The 18,460-nt window shown below is 44.8% G+C and overlaps 1 protein-coding gene across 2 annotated transcripts in view; it reads left to right on the forward strand.

The window, feature by feature from the left end:
- The window catches only part of WASL (WASP like actin nucleation promoting factor), a 274,169-nt gene extending 267,492 nt beyond the window's left edge, over positions 1–6,677 (forward strand). For both annotated transcript variants that reach the window (XM_086966799.1, XM_086966791.1), the window contains 2 exons: positions 123–231; positions 4,171–6,677. In XM_086966799.1, coding sequence (XP_086822925.1) covers positions 123–231; positions 4,171–4,232 — 171 coding nt within the window. In that variant the 3' untranslated portion in view covers positions 4,233–6,677. The remainder of the gene's footprint in view (positions 1–122; positions 232–4,170) is intronic.
- The last annotated feature ends 11,783 nt before the right edge of the window (positions 6,678–18,460 follow it).

An 18,460-nucleotide genomic window follows, 5' to 3' on the forward strand; every position in this document is an offset into this window, starting at 1 on the left:
ATTGCTTTAAAGTCACAGCTATTGGCATTGCCAAGGCTTGTTTGTTTTAACTTGCATATATGGTCCTTTGAACTTGTTGGTGTTTTGCAGATTTAATGCTGACTGTGAATTCCTATTTTTAGCTTCCCGACGGGATGGATGGAGTGCCCTCCTCACCTGCACCCACCTCAGGAATTGTGGGTGCATTAATGGAAGTGATGCAAAAAAGGAGTAAAGCCATTCATTCTTCAGGTATGAACATTAAACACCTCTTTACATTTCCCATTTTTCTACTTTCTGAAATAGTTTTTCTACCTCCAATATAAGGTAAGTAAGTGAGAAGTGCTCAGGTAGCCTCTAATCAGTTGGCCACACATTTTCGGAAACTATTGGTCTAAGTAAGAATTTAGGAAATTCTTAGGCAAAGGTTAGCAAATAAAGTGTGCTTTAATAACCATTTAAGTGCTAGATCATGCTCTGTTGTAACAGAAAGTATGATGTATTTTCAAAGGAATAAACTCTGGTTAATTTTGGTCTCAGTCTGCAGATTTTCTTAATAGTAAAAGTTTGATCAAGAAGAGCTAGATTTGCCACTTAGTTAATATGTCTGACCAACAGTCAGTAATTACTGAAAGGTTATAGCTGCTGAAATCTACTGATTTCCGTTCATAATTCTGTGACAAAATATTGTAAACTCTTCGTACACTCTTGCGGATATTCTCTGAGAGTATTTATTTGCAACCAGTGTGTTGCATTGCTGACATTTATGCACTACATACCATGTTCTGAAATGTGTATGTGTGTTTGCGTGCGCAAGCGACTGAGAGAACTTGTGCAAAGCATGGGTGTTCTAGTGAAAACTGGTAAGAAGTTAACTAATCTAAATAGTTTTAGATGATAAACACTTCACCCACAGCCTCGTTGGTAACTAAGGCTACGATTTATAGAATCCGTTAGCATCATCCAATTTGGTTGTGCCATTTATATGTTATGTATTACTCGTTACTGTATCTTTAAAAACATAAACGATTAAACGGCCTTTGCAGTAAACTGAAAGGGGGGGGTGGGGGGTGGGCTTGTAGCATACTGTCTGCCATATTGTCTGAATAATAATCCAGTGCTTACATATGTCATGTGAAGACTAATTGTCTTCATGTTTTCCAAAAGATAAACTAATATATCAGATTAAATGATATTGCCTTATTGTGCTGAATCTATGCAAACTCAAAATAGCATTCCTTGCATATCAAAAATATATAATAATGGACGTACTCTTTGAAAGAATCTGTTCAACTTAATTGCTATGTCAGCCTTCCTGGCCACCAATACCAGAAGTTGGTTGCGTTTGCCAAGGAAAGGCTGCAAGCCTCTGGTTGAATGAGCAGCCATTTCTAATGGTGCACTTTTTTAATCATAAGAATATTCTTTAGCTTTATATATTGGACAAAAGGCCTGTGCCATGAGTCTTGTGTGATGCCCCCAGTTATGTGCTATTCTAGTGTTCAGCCTCTACCATACAGTCTCTGCTTTAAATTGAGCGCATTGAATTGATGTTTGGAGTTTATATAGTTGTGCAGGACTTAGATCATGGTAAATATAGATTGTATTCAACTCTACCCTCCGGGTAGCCAATTATAATTTCTTTTATCACAAAAGAATTACCTGAAATAATGCTTGTTACTAATATGTTTTGAACGGATTTTGAGCTATGGATGATGAAGTAAATTCTGGTAAAGTGCGCATTCCGTACAAGCATACACCTCTTATGGGGCTTGATAAATTTTTTTGACATAGTGAGGTCGATGGGTACAGGTGTTTATGCAGGTTACTTGGATGCATCCTACCTCCATCTCTTCCAGTTTGCAGTGTAGACAATGGAAATAGCTTTTCTCAAGGATAGGCTTTTAGGAGTAAAGCAGATGAGCTTGTTGAGAAAGTTCAACTAAGCAAGGCTCATATAAAGGCACCTTAATTCTCATAAAAGAAAACCTTTGCAATAAAATTTCCAGCAGGTTGTCTTTAAATATGCTTCAGTGATATAGACGTAGCATATTTTGTTAGCAGCCACAGCAGTATTTCATCCTCTCTAGGGGTGCGAGAAGTGACTACTATACCGTTAAGACTTTCACGTCACTGGCCATGAGACCGGATTTCTGATTTCACTTCTACAGCATGTCGTGTGCCTGTTAAACTTCTTTAGATGGTGGGAGTAAGCTACCTCTGAACAATATGCCTTTTAAAATGACCAGATTAGATTGCATCCTGTCGTCCTGTCTGTTTTAGAAGACTCCCACACCCTCTCAGCCTTTATGTATCATACAACAAATCAGAATAGCGCCTCTACTGCGTAGGTTTCCCACAGAAAACAAAGGAGCTAGTTCTCTCCCTCGTCTCACTCCACCCCCTTTCCCACCCAAATTTATCCACACCCTGCGGATTTTCTGACCCACAAACGGAAACTAGGACCGTTTCAGAGAAAAGGACAAATGGCAAGCATCTCTCATTTCTTAAGTACTAAGATATGCTGAGGTAGGATTGAGTTTTAGGAGTCATGAAAAACCTGTCAAAATTTCGCCTCTGCAGGAGGGGTATAGAGCCCCACCCCAGGCCCCGAAATCAGAACGCATCCACTGTGTTGGTTATTTGATATTTGAATATTTGTTATACACTATTAGTATGCAACCCATGTGTCTTAGAATTACCTTGATTATTATGAACAATATATGAACAAATCAGTGGTATGGAGTGAGGAGGCTTACACATTTTAAACAAAGCTCAAGCACCTGTTACAGTAGAACGTCAACCTACTACTGGAGAAGGGGGGGCAAGAAGAGCCACCCATTTATCGGATAATATGAGCCAAATCCTACATATTTGGCAATGCTGGTGCAGTGGTTCCTTGCCTGGGGTCTACAACACCTTAAACTTTATTAATCTGCTATTTTAATATTAACAGTTCTAAAGCATACATTTATAAAGATGAAAATATAAAACTAAAAATTGGGAAAAGCTCTGAAAATATGAAGGTATTTGACATTGGAGAGTAAACATTAAATAGGTTTCTTTAGCTTGATTTGCTGAAACAGCCCAAGTACAGCAACCGGCTCTGCTTCTCTCCGCTGTACTCTGCTCCTTTATGTTGCTCTACCCAACTCTGCTCTGTTATTCTACGCCACTCCACGCCACTAACTCTTAGCCATGCTGAACTGCTGCCACGCTACTGTAAAGCATGGCTCAAAGATAATGGCAAATACAATAGCTCTCACATAGGCAAGACCGATTGGCTTTACCAGTGCTTGTTTGTGTTTGCACTTGCTTGCACAGGAGGAGCTACTGTCCACTTTTTCCTAACTACTCTGTAGGATATCTAAATCTTATTTTAGTATACATCCTTATTTAAAACTTCCCATTTTGCCTGCAAAAATATTTTATATTCGGAAAGTCGAAAAAACTTCTGATTGTTACCATGAAATAACCTTGATGATTTGTTTTCGCTGGATTAATTATCAGTATTAAATGTCTTGAAAAATAATTGTCTGTTTTCTTCCTCTTGGAGGCTGTGGGTTGGGATTAATGTATCCTCTTGGTCTCTTCAGCCGACCGGTATCTTCAATCAACAAGCCACTTCTCTTGAAACTGGTTGCTCTTGCCATTGCTATCATTACTATATAGTTGATTAGGCTGTTGACTTTAAAAAGGTATTCTCTAGGGGCTCTATTCACTAATCGTTGTATCCCTGAGTAGGTGTGCCTTACTACTCTACAATAAGGAATACATTCATGTTAACTCACACCTACATACTGAAGGGTCTGTGAATTTGACAATAGAGGACCAGACAGTTTTGTGTCTCGCCCTATAAAGTAGTTTTGAATTAGATGTCTTTATCTACTAATATGTTGGTAGCGAGAATTTGGACAGGATCCACTTGAAATTTAAATTTCTTAAATATTTTTTTCTTGGAGTTTGGTTTTACACTGTAAAAACTATTTCCTGTATCAGTGTCAAAAAGTTGAATAAACATTTTGAACCTTCCATTCTGTCTTCCTGGGTTGTGGTACCGCTGGAGAATAGGAAACCTATTGGTGACTTGGAGGTAGACTAGTGAGAGTGGAGGGAAAATACAATTTAGAGATGTTTGATGTACACATGCCTGAGCTCTAATAAATATTACAACTTGTTTTCTCCTTTTAGATGAGGATGAGGATGAAGATGACGAAGAAGATTTTGAAGATGATGATGAATGGGATGATTGATCAATATATATATATACATACATATATATGAATATATATTATATATTTTTTTTAAGGTGAATGAATACTAAACACTACTTCCTGTCTATGAATACTGTAAAATTATCATGTAAATGTTCTACCAATTTGCTGTATATTTTTGTTGCCTTTTCGCTTTTTTAATAATCTGTGCAATACCTCAGTCTGATCAGTAACGTTTTGTCATAACCATCCAAGATACTCCCTCTTGATGAGCGCAAGTTTACATCGTTATGTTGATATGTAAATGTTCCATTCCATGAATCAAATAAGGGAGTTTCAATGTAACGTATGAGAACGACAAAACACTTCTAATTGTAAGTTATAATGCTAAAAGAAAACACTATTTTCATACCTTACTTTTCTGTATCTAGATTTTCGTATTAAAACTTAGTAAGAGCACTACACTATTTTTTAAATAATGCTGATCTTTTTATTTAGCCTCCTCGTTGCAGAGGGAGTGCTGCATTGGAAGGCGAGGCTAATCTAACTTTTTGCACGATTTTTAGCACACTACATTTCTGTGCAAAACAGCATTTCACTAAAATACTACGAGACTGCGCAGAAACTGGCATGAACTGTTAATGTGTCTTAACCCATGCTGCAGCGAGATCCGCTGTTGAATGGCAGCAATATTTAAAACATGCATTAATTAAACCATTTGGCATACTTTATTTAATTGTGCCCTACTTGCTCTTTATTCTAATTTGAATTAAAATCACAGTTTTACTGTATAGGGTAGGTGTATTCAGATACCGAGCCATTTTCCAAATGAATGTATCTTTTAATTGTTAATGTTTATAATTTCCTCCTTTGGGGATGCTTTTTTGGTGATTGACACTGTAGGGGTATGTTTCCTTCAATCATGTTCAATTCATTTTAAAAGTGTCAAGAACTCGGAAACCTTATTTTCCTTTGTATAGTGTGCATTAGACACCACACAGTAACCATACAGAATGTTAACATTCAAAGACCGCAGTTGTATATGTATACTTAAAACCTGTAATAGTCATTTCTTTCAACTGTACAGTGAGGAGAGGTATATATGTACATTTGTGCACACCGCTATACAGTTTACTGTCCGGTTAAAGGAGCAGTTTACCCTAGTATCGTCCTATAGGATGCACAATCATAGTGAACGTTGAACACTAGCTTTAAAGCGAGAGCACACTTACCCTTAAAAAGCACTAAATGTAATGCTCAAGCTTTAACTTCCACTAGCAGGCCTTTACAGAAAATGTTTGAACGCATGAATCTCAAATTGGAGAGTCCTAATAGCTCAAAATAAATAGAAGTTGTGTAATTAAGTGTAAATGCAAATAAATGATGCCCCTAGTTCCAACGGTTCGGGGATATCAGAAGACAAGTTCGAAGCAGAGCTGAAGTACACTTGATCCTAATAGGCTGAGCCTGTGTGGTCTGTCTTAAGTAAATGAAAAATATACTGTAACTGCATACTGTTGTGAAACTAATGATGCACAATGTTACCCGAATTAATACTACAGGCTCAAAATATGCACTTTTGAGCTAAATTTGCATTTAATGTAATCAACGTTATAATATGTGTACAGGGCTGGGGGAAAAAATCTCTTGCAGGTTTCGAATTGGTGCCCAAAAATTGGAATCCAGATTTTTTTGGTCTTCTCTTGGTTAGGTTGTATGTTTCATAGATTTATCAAAAATATGGTGTAATTTCAAGTCCATGATCTCAACTCTGAAATATTGACAATGAGGGGTGTTTTATTCTGCTGCTCCAGGAATACATTTAGTTTTATTTTACATTCACGTAAAGTAGTTAAGCCCCACTCGAAAAAACTTGCATTCAGGAGAACTCTTTCTTACGTTAATGTTAAGTTTCCATAAAGTGTTATATCTGCCAACTTGTGGCCTCTTAGCACTACGTATCACCAGACAGAAACGAGCAAAAGTGACAAAAAATGTAACTCATTGAGTGAGTTAATTTAACGCCTGGTGTGTTGCTGCAGAGCATCTACACATAGTATCCGTTAAAGATAAGAGCAGATAACCCCATGCCTTTCAAGGAATGTGTGATCCTCTGCATTTTTTTGCACTTCAGCACTTAAACTGTGGGCACAAGATACTGTTTCATGGCCATCAGATAACTTAAACTCCTGTTTTTTAAAACCAAACAAAATCATTTATGCACCTGTAATTGCTTCTTTCCCCACAGTATTTGAATTTAACTAACTGAACCTATTAGCATGAGGCTTTTGCATCTTTATACCGAATGCATAGGCGGCATCTGCTAATCACTTATTGTCTGAAATCTGCAAGGGCTTAATATTCAGTTGTTTTCACCCGTCAAACATACTTGGTTTGTATGTAATTTTTTTAAATGTACAGTGAATAGAATGTTGCACTGGTGGCAATTTATCATGGAGCTTAATAAAATGTATTTGGTCCAGACAGTGTTCGTCTCTTTCTGCCATCAATGTTCAAAGAACTTCTGTACAAAAATAGGAAGGACAGAATTCAACACGTATGCTGCTTTAAATGCTCTGTGCACATTACCCTACAATCACAAAGCAGTTATTAATAGTATAAATCTGTATTGCTGCCATGTCTAGGAAAGTTGGCACATGCCACCGAATCAACACACAATAAGTTCCAAAATATAACAGACTGGCAAATCCCTCCGCTGCTGGAGCTCCCTGCACAGCAACTGGTGTTGCAAGTAAATGAGGCATTCACTTTTCAAGGTCATGCCACTGAAGAGCCCTTCTCTTGCCAAAAAAGCTATGAGACCATATCCGATCACAGTGTTCTGCAAAGTGCGATGACTGGCAGTGGTCTTGGAGAGCAGTTTCCTGTACTTTGAAGCTATCTGGCAATTGTGCGCATGCATAAAAAGTACGCTAGAATGAACTTAGTGTGTCACAAAGGTATAGGTCTGAATTTGTGCTCAGGTTTTCATGATACTGAAGCATTCTTTGAGGAAAGTGAACTGAAATGAGCGATCCGTTGAATTTAATGCACATGAGAGGCACAACAAAACTATAATGCATAGGACGGTACTGCGACTATAAGGTGATAACGAGTTCACTGAGGCCAACAAACAATGCTGACTACAAAGTGAAGTGGGGGAGACCAGAAAATTTGTACCAGTTAAGTCAAAGCGACAAAGAGGAATAACACATTTGTGTTGTGTGGGCAGGAAATCTGTTGTAGGGTGCACAAGGCAGATTAACTAGTGCATGATATGTGCTAGGGTGCCAAGAAAGCTAGACACTCCACTGAAAGCATAGGTGACTTCCTAATTCTAGATAGCTGATTGTGAGGAGGCTCTGGCCAGCTAGAGAAGGGAGAGTGCTATGCTGTACTCAATCCTCAGCAGAATTGAGCCAACTGGTCTGTAAGGTGCATTTGGCTGCTTGGCCGAGCCCAATGCTCAATCCTGTTTGAGGTGTCCTAGTAGTGGAGGAACTCAAGTTAGTGTAAGGCGGTTCTTTCCCACCCCCCAAAATACCAAAGTCAGTTACTTAAGAGCAAGTGGTAAGCCTCGTTATGGTGTTGGCTTCAATTTACATACAAATGTTGGTAGGCCACCTGGAAAATAAAGTGATAACTTCACTTCATATTATGGACACAGTTTCCAGTCCAGGTAATTTCATTTGCTAATATTTGGTATTAGGTGTTTTAGTCTAATTAGTTCAGTGGCCTCAAACCCAAGACCATAATATTCGGATTGCATTACGTTCTCACACAAAAGGCCAATACTGGAAACAGAACCGTAGTCCTTGTCAGGTGAACACCCTACTGTAAATGGCACCTCACATAGAACACCACAGGAAGAAAGATGGCAGGCCCGTTCAGTTATTTACTATTTATGCTTTGCCCAGTATAGAAATCTGAGGGACATTAGCATACAATGTAGTGGACATGTGCAAAATATCAGTTGGAGAGCTCCATGTTTCTGATGATTAAAAAAACATTTCTGAAACATCTCGTCGGCTCTGTTTACCACAGAAAGTGCCACTCAATTGGTAAATAATAGCACTCAGTAGTTTTAATGTGCCACATTTAAGTTGGTTTTGTGGGAGCAGGCTTAAGTCACTGAGGTTTCTTGTCAGCTTAGTTTTTCCATTTCATCTGTCAGTTACCCTTCTCAAAATTCCTGTGTGGTGACTGGACACAGGTGTTGTTGTACAGTACCAGAGGCTTAAGTAAGGTAGTCGTAGTGCACTGTATATTTTTTAAACACTTTTTTGTAATTTTTTCGGGGGGAATATGTATTTATTAGTTTCCTTACATAACAGTCAATATGACAACAACATAGAAGCACATCATAGTAGTGTACGTTGGAAATACATTTAATGGTAGAGGGCACCATCACGGAATAGCATAGTCAAAAATACCGTAGATCTTCACAGGCAATGCACACATGTAAGTAAAAGGACAGTGGCGTAGCTTAGGTGAGGGGCATACGTTGTAGTGGTAGAGGGAGGGACTGAGAGGAGGGGTGGAGATGAAGAACAGAATCAATCTGAAAGGACATGTTCAAGGGTACGTCAATAGGCACGCAGGGGTTGCCAAAGATCTTTTGAGCGAGATGTAAGGGGTTGGTGTAGCGGATAGTCTTCTCTGACACTATCACAATATGTCATGCTTTTAATCCAGGCTTAGGGGGTGGGAACCCTTTTGCTGCCTCAGTGAACCACATTTTCATGCTTGGACATCATAGGTGCTATTGACACAAGTCGCTGTATGGGTTTAGGTATATCACTAGTGTACCCCAGGAGAGCTAAAAGGGGATCCGGCGCGACCACTACACTGGCCATGATTGAAATCTGAGTAAAAACAGACGCCCATTATGAGCTAATTTTCAGACGGGTCCATGTCAAATATGCGAGATCTACTTTCGGTGCCAAGCATTTGAGACAATGATTGGATGGTATGAGATCAAATCCGGCCGTATTGAAAGGGGCGAGATAGGCACGGTCTAGGAATTTGAAATGCAATAACTTGTGTCTGTGGTTGACTGCAATACATTGGGTCTGCGAACAACAATAAGACCATATTTTATCTGTAAGAGGAAACCCCAGGTCCGAGCATTCCATGACATCATAACAATGATGACATTCCACAAGACAACTAGACTGGCATAGGAGAGATGCCAGACATGACACCGACCCCTCCCCCTGTCTTCTGGTTGTGTGTAGTGGTATTGGGTTTCATAACAAATCTGTATAGCCTGGAGATCCGCTAGCCTCTGTCGGTGTCTGAGACGACGATTGTCAGAGGAGGGAAATCATCCGGGGTTAGGAAGGGAGAAGAGAATGTAAAGTATTGTTTAGACATTGGAGCACAAAGTGGTCCATGTATCAGGAGTTTTGTAAGCGAGTATCCTCCGAGTGAGTCAATACATGTACATTGGGAAAAAGGTCACCTAGAGTGAGGAGGTTAAGAGAATGCTGTTCTAGCTTTTCACGTGTGAGTGGTAGCCAGGGGTTGTTCGGTAGAGGAAGAGCGGGAGAAAATAGAGGGCACTGCCTAGTATTCGTCTAAGTCACACTTACGTAAAATCAAAGAGTGGAAGAGGTCTCCCAGCTGGTCCCGTTCGGGCCTCCGATATGGGGTATGGGCATCTGGGTGGTACCAACAGAGTGCATATTTGCATTGAGCTGCAAGATAATAGAGATGGAAATCTGGGACCCCAAATCTGCTGCCGTCGTAGGGAAGGGTTAGTGTGTCCCAGCGAATGCAGAGTGGCACCTAGCCCAAATGAGGTGTGTGAGGAGGCTGTGCAGGGTGCTGAAGAAGTTCTGTATAAGGGGGATAGGAATATTTATGAAGAAATACAAAAAGCGGGAGAGGACTTCCATTTTGATTAATGCCACACGTGCCGCTATGGAGAGGGGTAGCTTAATCCAGCACACTATCTGAGTGGCAATGGAAGTGAGAGCAGGACCATAATTAAGCTGTAGTATCTGGTCTTTATCTCGATCTCTGTGGTGCCGAATGCCATCGTTATTGGTGCTGTCGGAGGCCCATGTTAAATGATAGTTCACAGAGGCGGAATGAGTTGCTTCTGTAAGTGAGAATAGATCAGATTTGGTCCAATTGACCTGGAGCCTAGTGATGTTGCTAAAGCATTAATTTCCTGCAGATGTGTGGGAAGGTTGTCTGATGGATAAAAAGTAAAATATCGGCATACAAGGAGAGAAGGAGGGGACCATGCATGACCTAAAGGCCTCAATGTAAATGACGTTCCTTCATATAATGGACCGGAGGGTCCATTGCAATAATGCCTGGTTCTCCTCATGATGGGAAGCACATCCGTTAATGAGCTTTTGACTTGCAGGCGAGCTACTGGGTTGGAATACAAGAGCATGATTAGGGAGATGAAAATGGTGGGAATTCCCAATTAAACCAGAACTGCTTTCAGAAAGGGCAACCCCAGGGAGTCAAACGCCTTTTCGGCATCTAATAAAGCAACTACCATGGGTGCCGAAGGAGAGATCCTATTAAGGACTGCTAAAATGGTGCGTAAGTTAAGGGAAGTAGATCTGTGGGAATGAAGCCGGATTGGGCAGGGTATAAGAAATGTTCCATTAAGAGAGACAATCTGGTAGCGAGGACTTTGACTAGAATCTTATTGTCCAGATTTAAAAGAGAAATGGGCTGATAGGAGGAGCAGAGATTGGGCTCCTTGCTGGGTTTAAACAGTAGCGCAAGGACCGTTTTGCTCAGCCTGGGTGGCAATATGCCAGTAGCCAAAGAGTCATTCTAGAGCTCTAAAAGATGTGGGGTGAGTTGCTCTTGAAAGGCTTAGTAGAAGGTTCTCATTAGGCTGTCAAGGTCCGGGGCTTTAGACCTATATAGAACATTGATTACCTGAAGACCTCCTAGCAAGTAAGCGGTTCACTAAGAAACTGTTGGTGGCCATCAGTAAGCTAATCCAGTGCAACCTCTACCGGATGTGATGAGATCTGCATGGCGTTTGGTATACAAGAGGTATAGAGATGTTCATAATAGTGTTGGAATTCTGCCAGGACATCCACACTACCGAACACTGAGGACCCAGGGCCATGCGCAATTTAGTGACCTAGCTATTCAATCAATTGGGACGCAGTAGCTGTGCAGGAGTGCGGCTGGGGCACTCTCTCCCGCCATAGCGCCAATCCCTATCATGCTTCCCCAAGTATGCTACTCCCTTCCGGCAGGGTCGCAAAATTCGGTCATTAGGACTGAGCGTTGATGGGGGCGTGGCTAGCCAGCAGCGATGGCGGACGGAGGCTGCAAGAGCTCCGGTGCCGCCTGGGGATTGACACCCTGTAGAACACTTCTGGCGGGCCCCAGACCATACCAGTGCGGGGGACCCAGTGCCGCCGTAACCCCGACTCTCCCGACGGAGTTGGGAGACTCTGGGAGCATCGAGGCACCGCTGGCGCGGTTGGGCCTATTGCGGCCTTCCGGCCGAGACCGGGGACTAGAGTGCGGGGTATGCCCGGACCGTCCCGGGCTGATTAAACCAGAAGTCCCGGAGCCTGAGGCCCGAATGGCCGCGACACGCACATGCATCCAGGTGGGCTGTGGCCTTGCCCTGAGAGGACCGCCGCCAACTGGAGGACGGCACCACCGCGGGGCGGACCTGCGGGCCCGCACGACCACGTGGAGCTAGCCTGCGCGCTGATACTAGAAGGGGTTGTGGAGTGCTGCGGGGAGGCGCTGCTCACACGGAGTACCCCTGATCATAAGACCGGCTCCGGACAGCTTGCCCGAGCGGGGTGCAGGGTGCCTTGTACTGCCCTGACTGGTCCGTAAGAGGGCGAGGGCATTGGAGGGCCGGGATGTCCCGTCTGCGACGCAGCACAATCAGGTCACTGATGCAGGCGACGCCTTATTGGGAGCAGCGGAGCTGCACCCCACAGAAGGGAGCAACGTGGACAAACTGGACTTGATTCTAAAGGAGATCAGGGACTCCAGATCGGCAATGGAGTCACAATTGGGAGCCCTTACAACCAACCTCTGCTTGCTTAAAGCAGATCATTCAAAATTGGCTGACAAGGTCAAGGACCAGGGAGTGGCGATAGCGGATGTGACCCCGATGGTGGCGGATAACTCTAATTCCATCCAGCAACTGCAACAACAGGTTGCCTCCTTGATGACTCGCGTGGAGGATGCAGAAGGTTGTAATCGACGCAATAACATACGCGTGATTGGCCTTCCGGAAAGCTGCGAGGGGCCCCACGCGGCGGACTTCATGGAACAATGGTTCCGCGACCACATCACCACAGAGGACCTATCGCCACTCTTCTGTGTGGAAAGAGCGCATCGCATCCCCACTGGAAGGCCCAAACCGGGACGCCCGCCGCGCCCCCTGATTGTCCGGATACTCAATTGCTGGGACATGAATGTCCTCTTGCAAAAGGCGAGGGAGAAGTCTTATAGAATTCGAGAACCGCCGCGTTTCTCTGTACCCGGACTACACCAATGTGGTACAAAAACAACGTTCTTCCTACCTAGAGGTCAATAAAAGACTCCAAAAGGTTAAACTGCGTTATGAGTTACTGTTTCCGGCCCGACTTAAAGTGGTGTACGACAAAAAGACACACTACTTTGAGAGCCCCACTGATGTGGAGGAGTGGCTAGAGGTGATGGGCATAGAGGGTAGCCAGGAGGCCACTCAGGACACGTCTGAGGGCCGCTCTCGGAGCGACTTGGGACGCACTGATGGAGATTCCCTTGGCCTGGGGCAGAGATCCGGACAACGCAGACCATCGCGGGAGCAGCAGAAAGACGATCAGCAGGAGGCCATTGCTTTGGTGTGCAACTTCAGAGAAGATCGGGAGAAGATCAGCACGGACACAGACGACAGCACACTCCACTCAGACTCGTAGAACAATGTGGTTTTATTCCCAACCGAGACACCTAGGGCAGCGGACGACATGCTGGACAATTGAAAGGAGATCCAATTCTGCGAAGGCTGGATGGTTCCCCTGAGACCCTTTGATATCCTTTTTATAATATATGGTGGTTAATAGTGACTATCACATGGGATCGGGTAGTGGACGGCGGCTGGAATAGTTGTGATGGGTGGGCCCGCCTGAATGACGGGGCCCGCTAGTTTCAGTCATTCCATTGCTGGGGTCCCCCCGAAGAAGACTGTAGATAATGTCCTGATACGGATACCCCTGGGCTGGCAAACCGTTGAGCCGGCTGCATCCGGATGGACAGCTTCGATGCATAAGACAGTGCTTGGCCCCCCCCCCCAAAGGCGTATGCACCAATATTTGGTTCGTTTTGTTTAGAATTCTTTTGTTAGGCTCAGTGATGTTCTTCGGCTGCGCCAAGTTAGTTTTGTTTTTGGGTGGGGAGGAATAAGTCTTCTGGCTAGTTTTCACATTATCCGTCCGGAAGGAAACGGTAACACTTAGAACACACTCTGGAAACGGCTATGGCTGATACCATTGGGAAATATAAACTGGCTACCTGGAATGTGCGTGGGCTCGGGGCCATACAAAAGAGGCATAGGATCCATGCTTTTTTATTATGACACCATACACAGATCACATTCCAGCAGGAATCCCACTTAACGGTATCTGAAATACACACACTGAGAAAGAGGTTGAGGGGCACTATATACTCTACTTCTTACTCCGTTTTTTCCAGGGGGGCGACTATTTGGGTGCGTCATGGGACACCCTTTATTGAAGTAGAAAGACAAGTGGATGACCAGGGGAGGTATATCCTGGTGAAAGGCACACCATACGGCACGCTTCTGGTCCTTGGCAGTATTTATGCCCCGAACTTCGACCAGGGTGAATTCCTTACTAAGGTAGGGCTGGCATTGTCTGACTGGGTGAACATCCCCGGAGTCCTGGGGGGGACTGGAACATGGTGCTGGACGTAGGCTTGGATAGGTCACACCCACCTCTTCAGATGGCCGGGATCACCAAACTGGCTGAGACATTTCAGACACAGGCTGCGGGATGGGGGCTAGTGGATGCCTGGCGCGCACTAAACCCGACTCACCAAGAGTACTCTTATTATTCCCCAGTACACGACTTACACACGCACATTGACATGTTTCTGTGCTCTAGCTCTCTGCTGTCTAAGACCGGCCAATCAAAATATTTGGTGAAAACCTCCGACCACAGACCACTGACACTTGAACTTCTCTGGGGTAGGGTGCCATCTCCGTGGCCCACTTGGAGACTTAATCCAATGCTGCTGGAGGATGCCCCTTCCGCGCATCCCTCTCTGATACCTTGGATACTTATTTTAGAGTGAACTGGGACACCGCGATGTCCAATCTGATAGTGTGGGATGCCATGAAGGCTGTAATACGCGGTGCTGCCATTGGACAGCTGGTGGGAGCACGACAGGAAATTCATAAGAGGCTCTGTGAGGCAGAAAGCTGCCTGAAGACGTTAGAGAGGGAGGCGAGCCTAGACCCGGGCAGGAAAGGGGAACTACAAGCTGGGAATATAGACAAAAAGGAACTCTTAGAAACATTAAGGACCATAGACCACAGAGAATACCTACGCCGTCAACAAGCTGAAGCGGACAGGTTGGGCGCACTGCTAACCCGCCTGGTCCACGATGCCCCTGACCCCCCGGTGATAACGCAGATCCGTACCAGGTCGGGTGTCATAGTGTCCACGCAGTCTGAGATTAATAAGGCCTTCCATGACCATTTGCAAACATTATACACTCCTATTCCCGCAGAGGATCCGGGTGCAATCGCAAAGTTTCTGCAGGACTTACCCTTCCCGACCCTGTCTCGAGAGGTGCAGAGGGAAGTCGACGGCCTGTCACACAACAGGAGATTAGAATAGCGATTCGATCTCTCAACTGCAATAAGACGCCTGGCTTAGATGGGCTCCCAGTAGAGGTTTACCAGACATTCTCGGACACCCTGGTGCCCGTTCTCGAAAAGATATATAGAACATCATTTGAGGTGGGTCATTTACCCATCTCAACGATGCAGGCTCTGGTCACATCCATACCCAAACCTGGCAGGGATACGCTCGAATTGACCAATTATAGACCCCTCTCGATGCTATCTACAAAGTACAAGGTACTCCGTGAGATCATTGCTATGAGGGTGCAGCCCCATCTAGCCGCCCTCATACAACCAGACCAGTGTGGCTTCCTTCCGGGCAGGAGTACGTCCCAGAATACGCGGAGATTACACGCCCTTATGACTGCCACGCAGCATGATCTTCCACAGGTCAGCTGTATTGTGCTGGACCTCAGGCAGGCATTCGACTCTGTCATGGCCGTTCATGTTCGAAGTATTGCGACGCTTTGCCTTTCCGGAGTCCCTATTGAAATGGGTGCGTCTGTTATACACGGACCCTTCTGCCTGAGCACGCACTGGTTGATACATCTCCGACAGCTACCTGATATACAGAGGAACCCGGCAGGGTTGCCCCCTATCGCTTATCTTATTTGTGCTCACGCTTGAACCCCTGGCAATAGCCCTTCAGGCTCGTGAAGATAGGATAGGTATTACTATTGGTGGGGCACACAATCTTATATCAATTTACGCAGACAACATCCTACTGTACCTCCGTGATCTGGAAGAGGATCACTCTGCCATAGCCGACACCTTTGCACGATTTGAGACTATATCTGGCTTAGCTATTTACCCCGAAAAGTATACCGGCTTTTATTTCAGGGAATCACAGCACCCCCCTCTCATCCATTTTGGACGATACCAGTTCCCCATTTCCCAGACTACGTTCAAATATTTGGGCATTCACGTCTATAGAACGCCTGAAGATCAAATTGAGGGCAATATTAGACGGGATATTAATAGCCTCCGCAGTAGTGTGGGGTTCTGGACGTCTCTGCCCCTGTCCGTCATGGGTAGGATCGCCATCTCAAAGATGGTCCAGCTTCCCCGCATACTCTATTATTTTGTTAACCTGCCGGTCATCCTACCGCACCAGGTATTTAACACACTGAACACGATTCTGACAACTCTCGTTTGGGGGCCCGGACGAAGACGCATTAGCCTCCAGAAACTTCAACTAAGCACTAGACTGGGGGGGTCTGGGAGTACCGGACCTGCGGGGATACTATTATGCCAGTCCGCTCCAATGGCTGACACGATGGGTAGCGGGTAGAAATCTACACGAAATTAACTTTACAATGGACAGACTGGAGTACGGGGAGCTGCACAATTTGTTGCTTCCTAAGACCAGGATTCCTCAGGATTGCCACCCTCTCCTGCGCACAGCCCTGCTGTGCTGGAGGAAGGCATTGGCATACACTTCTACGACTGCGCCCTTTGCTACGAATGTTCCCCTGTTAGGCATTCCAACGCCGCATGGACGACTTACCCAACGTAGGCTATTGCCCTGGACGGAAGCTGGGGTGGTAGACATAGGGGCCTTTTTCGGGGACACCACATTGCTGGATCACGACTCCTTCCTACAATCCACCGGGGCCCCGCAAGGCTTATTCCTTCTCCATGCCTCTGTATCACACTATATAAGACACACATGGGCCACACAGCAGGATAAACCTATACAACATGAACTGGTTCACCTGCTTTACTATATGGGGACAGGGGGCCATTTGGTCAAATGGCTTTACAGTGGGATCAGGGAAAATGTATTCACCTCACTCGACACACTTGGAGACGCCTGGTCACTCGACACGGGGGAGGTTTTATCGGATGGGGCCTGGAAAGTCATTCTTGAACACCCCAGGAAAGTATCCAGGAATGTCAAATTTAAATGTATCCAGGTCATGGTGTTGCATAGGGCGTACCTCACCCCACACAGGTTACATAGAATGTTCCCGGACTCATCTCATCACTGCCCCGCTATAAGATGGATGAGGCTGACTTTCTTCATATGCTCTGGGCGTGTCCACGATTGCGACGATATTGGGGGGGGGGTCTGCACCACACTGCGTACAGTTACCGCCCTGCCGGTGTTAGAGACTGCACTATATTGTTTAGTGGGGCATCGTAAACGTCCCAAACACCATAAGGCCCAATTGAAATTCCTAGATATGGCTCTACTGCTGGCAATCAGAGCTTTAACAATGAGATTGAAATCTCCTAGACCCCCGGACTCATAGTGTGGCATTCTGATTTGCTGAAATGGGGTAAGGCAGAGGGAGCAGTCTTGCGCAGAGAGGAGCAAAGAGGGCAGCGGAAGTACCTAATTGCACAGGATTAGGAGCGTATGTTGTTAGACCTAGAAGAGATGGAATTAGGACCATCGCAAGCAGAGGGGTCATAGAGGACTGGCCGGGCTATGAGTGTGGCCAATGTGTTGCGTTTTGTAGGACCCCAGAGCCACGCAGGATGGAGCCAAATGGACTCTATATGCTCTTTGTTCAGTTACTTGAGACCTCAATAATGAGATGTAATCCTCCAGATTGGACGCACCAGGAGACGTGAGGGTGGGGGGTGGGAAGGTTGAGGGAGGCGGGACGGATTTAAGGCTTGAGTAATTGTGATCAGCCCAGGCACGCTTGGACATAAAAAGCTGTGTTGCATAGTGTTGATGAACAAATTGCTGCTTTCCCGCATATACTATACGAAGGTACTTACGGTTGGCTTTCCTGCTGCTTAGGAAATGATACTTGTTTAGACACCAGTATGCAGCCTGCTAGGAGGAGGTGGAGACGAATAACAAAAAAAGCTAAATGGACTGCATTATGTAACCAAAGGCAAGGATAAGACCTAATTTGTACGATGTAGCCACTAATAAAGAGTTTTAAAAAAAAATTAGGACTGAGCGTTGGTGCCTCCAGTAGAGGCAGCTCGGCCTATACCCTTTAGGTTTGTTTCAATGTGTTGTATTTGGGAGCAGATATCTTGGAGGATTCCAACATGTTTAGATATGCACACTCCACAAATGTTCACCTTAAAGGTCTCCCACAGGTGGCTTGTGTCGAGACTGTGCCCATATTCAGTGTAAAATATTCTACAATGCAGTCACGGAGCTTGCTACGGAAAATATAATCATGAAGGGCCTTGCCATGAAACCTCCTGGTGTGCTCCAAGCCACACCGATAGGGGATCTGTAGGGTAAGAAGAACAGGACTATGGTCAGATAGGGTCCGTGGCAATAATGTGAACTCTAGTCCATAGCGAGGCATTGGCAGAAAGGACCCAATAGTCCAGCCTTGTCCATGCAGTGTGAGTGGCGGATTAAAAGGTATAACCAAGTACGGATGGGTATCTGGTGGGCCAGACATCCTGCTGACCATGTGTGTCT

The sequence above is a fragment of the Lissotriton vulgaris genome, chromosome 1_1 (genome assembly GCF_964263255.1).
Source record: "Lissotriton vulgaris chromosome 1_1, aLisVul1.2, whole genome shotgun sequence".
NCBI classification, from domain to species: Eukaryota; Metazoa; Chordata; class Amphibia; order Caudata; family Salamandridae; genus Lissotriton; species Lissotriton vulgaris.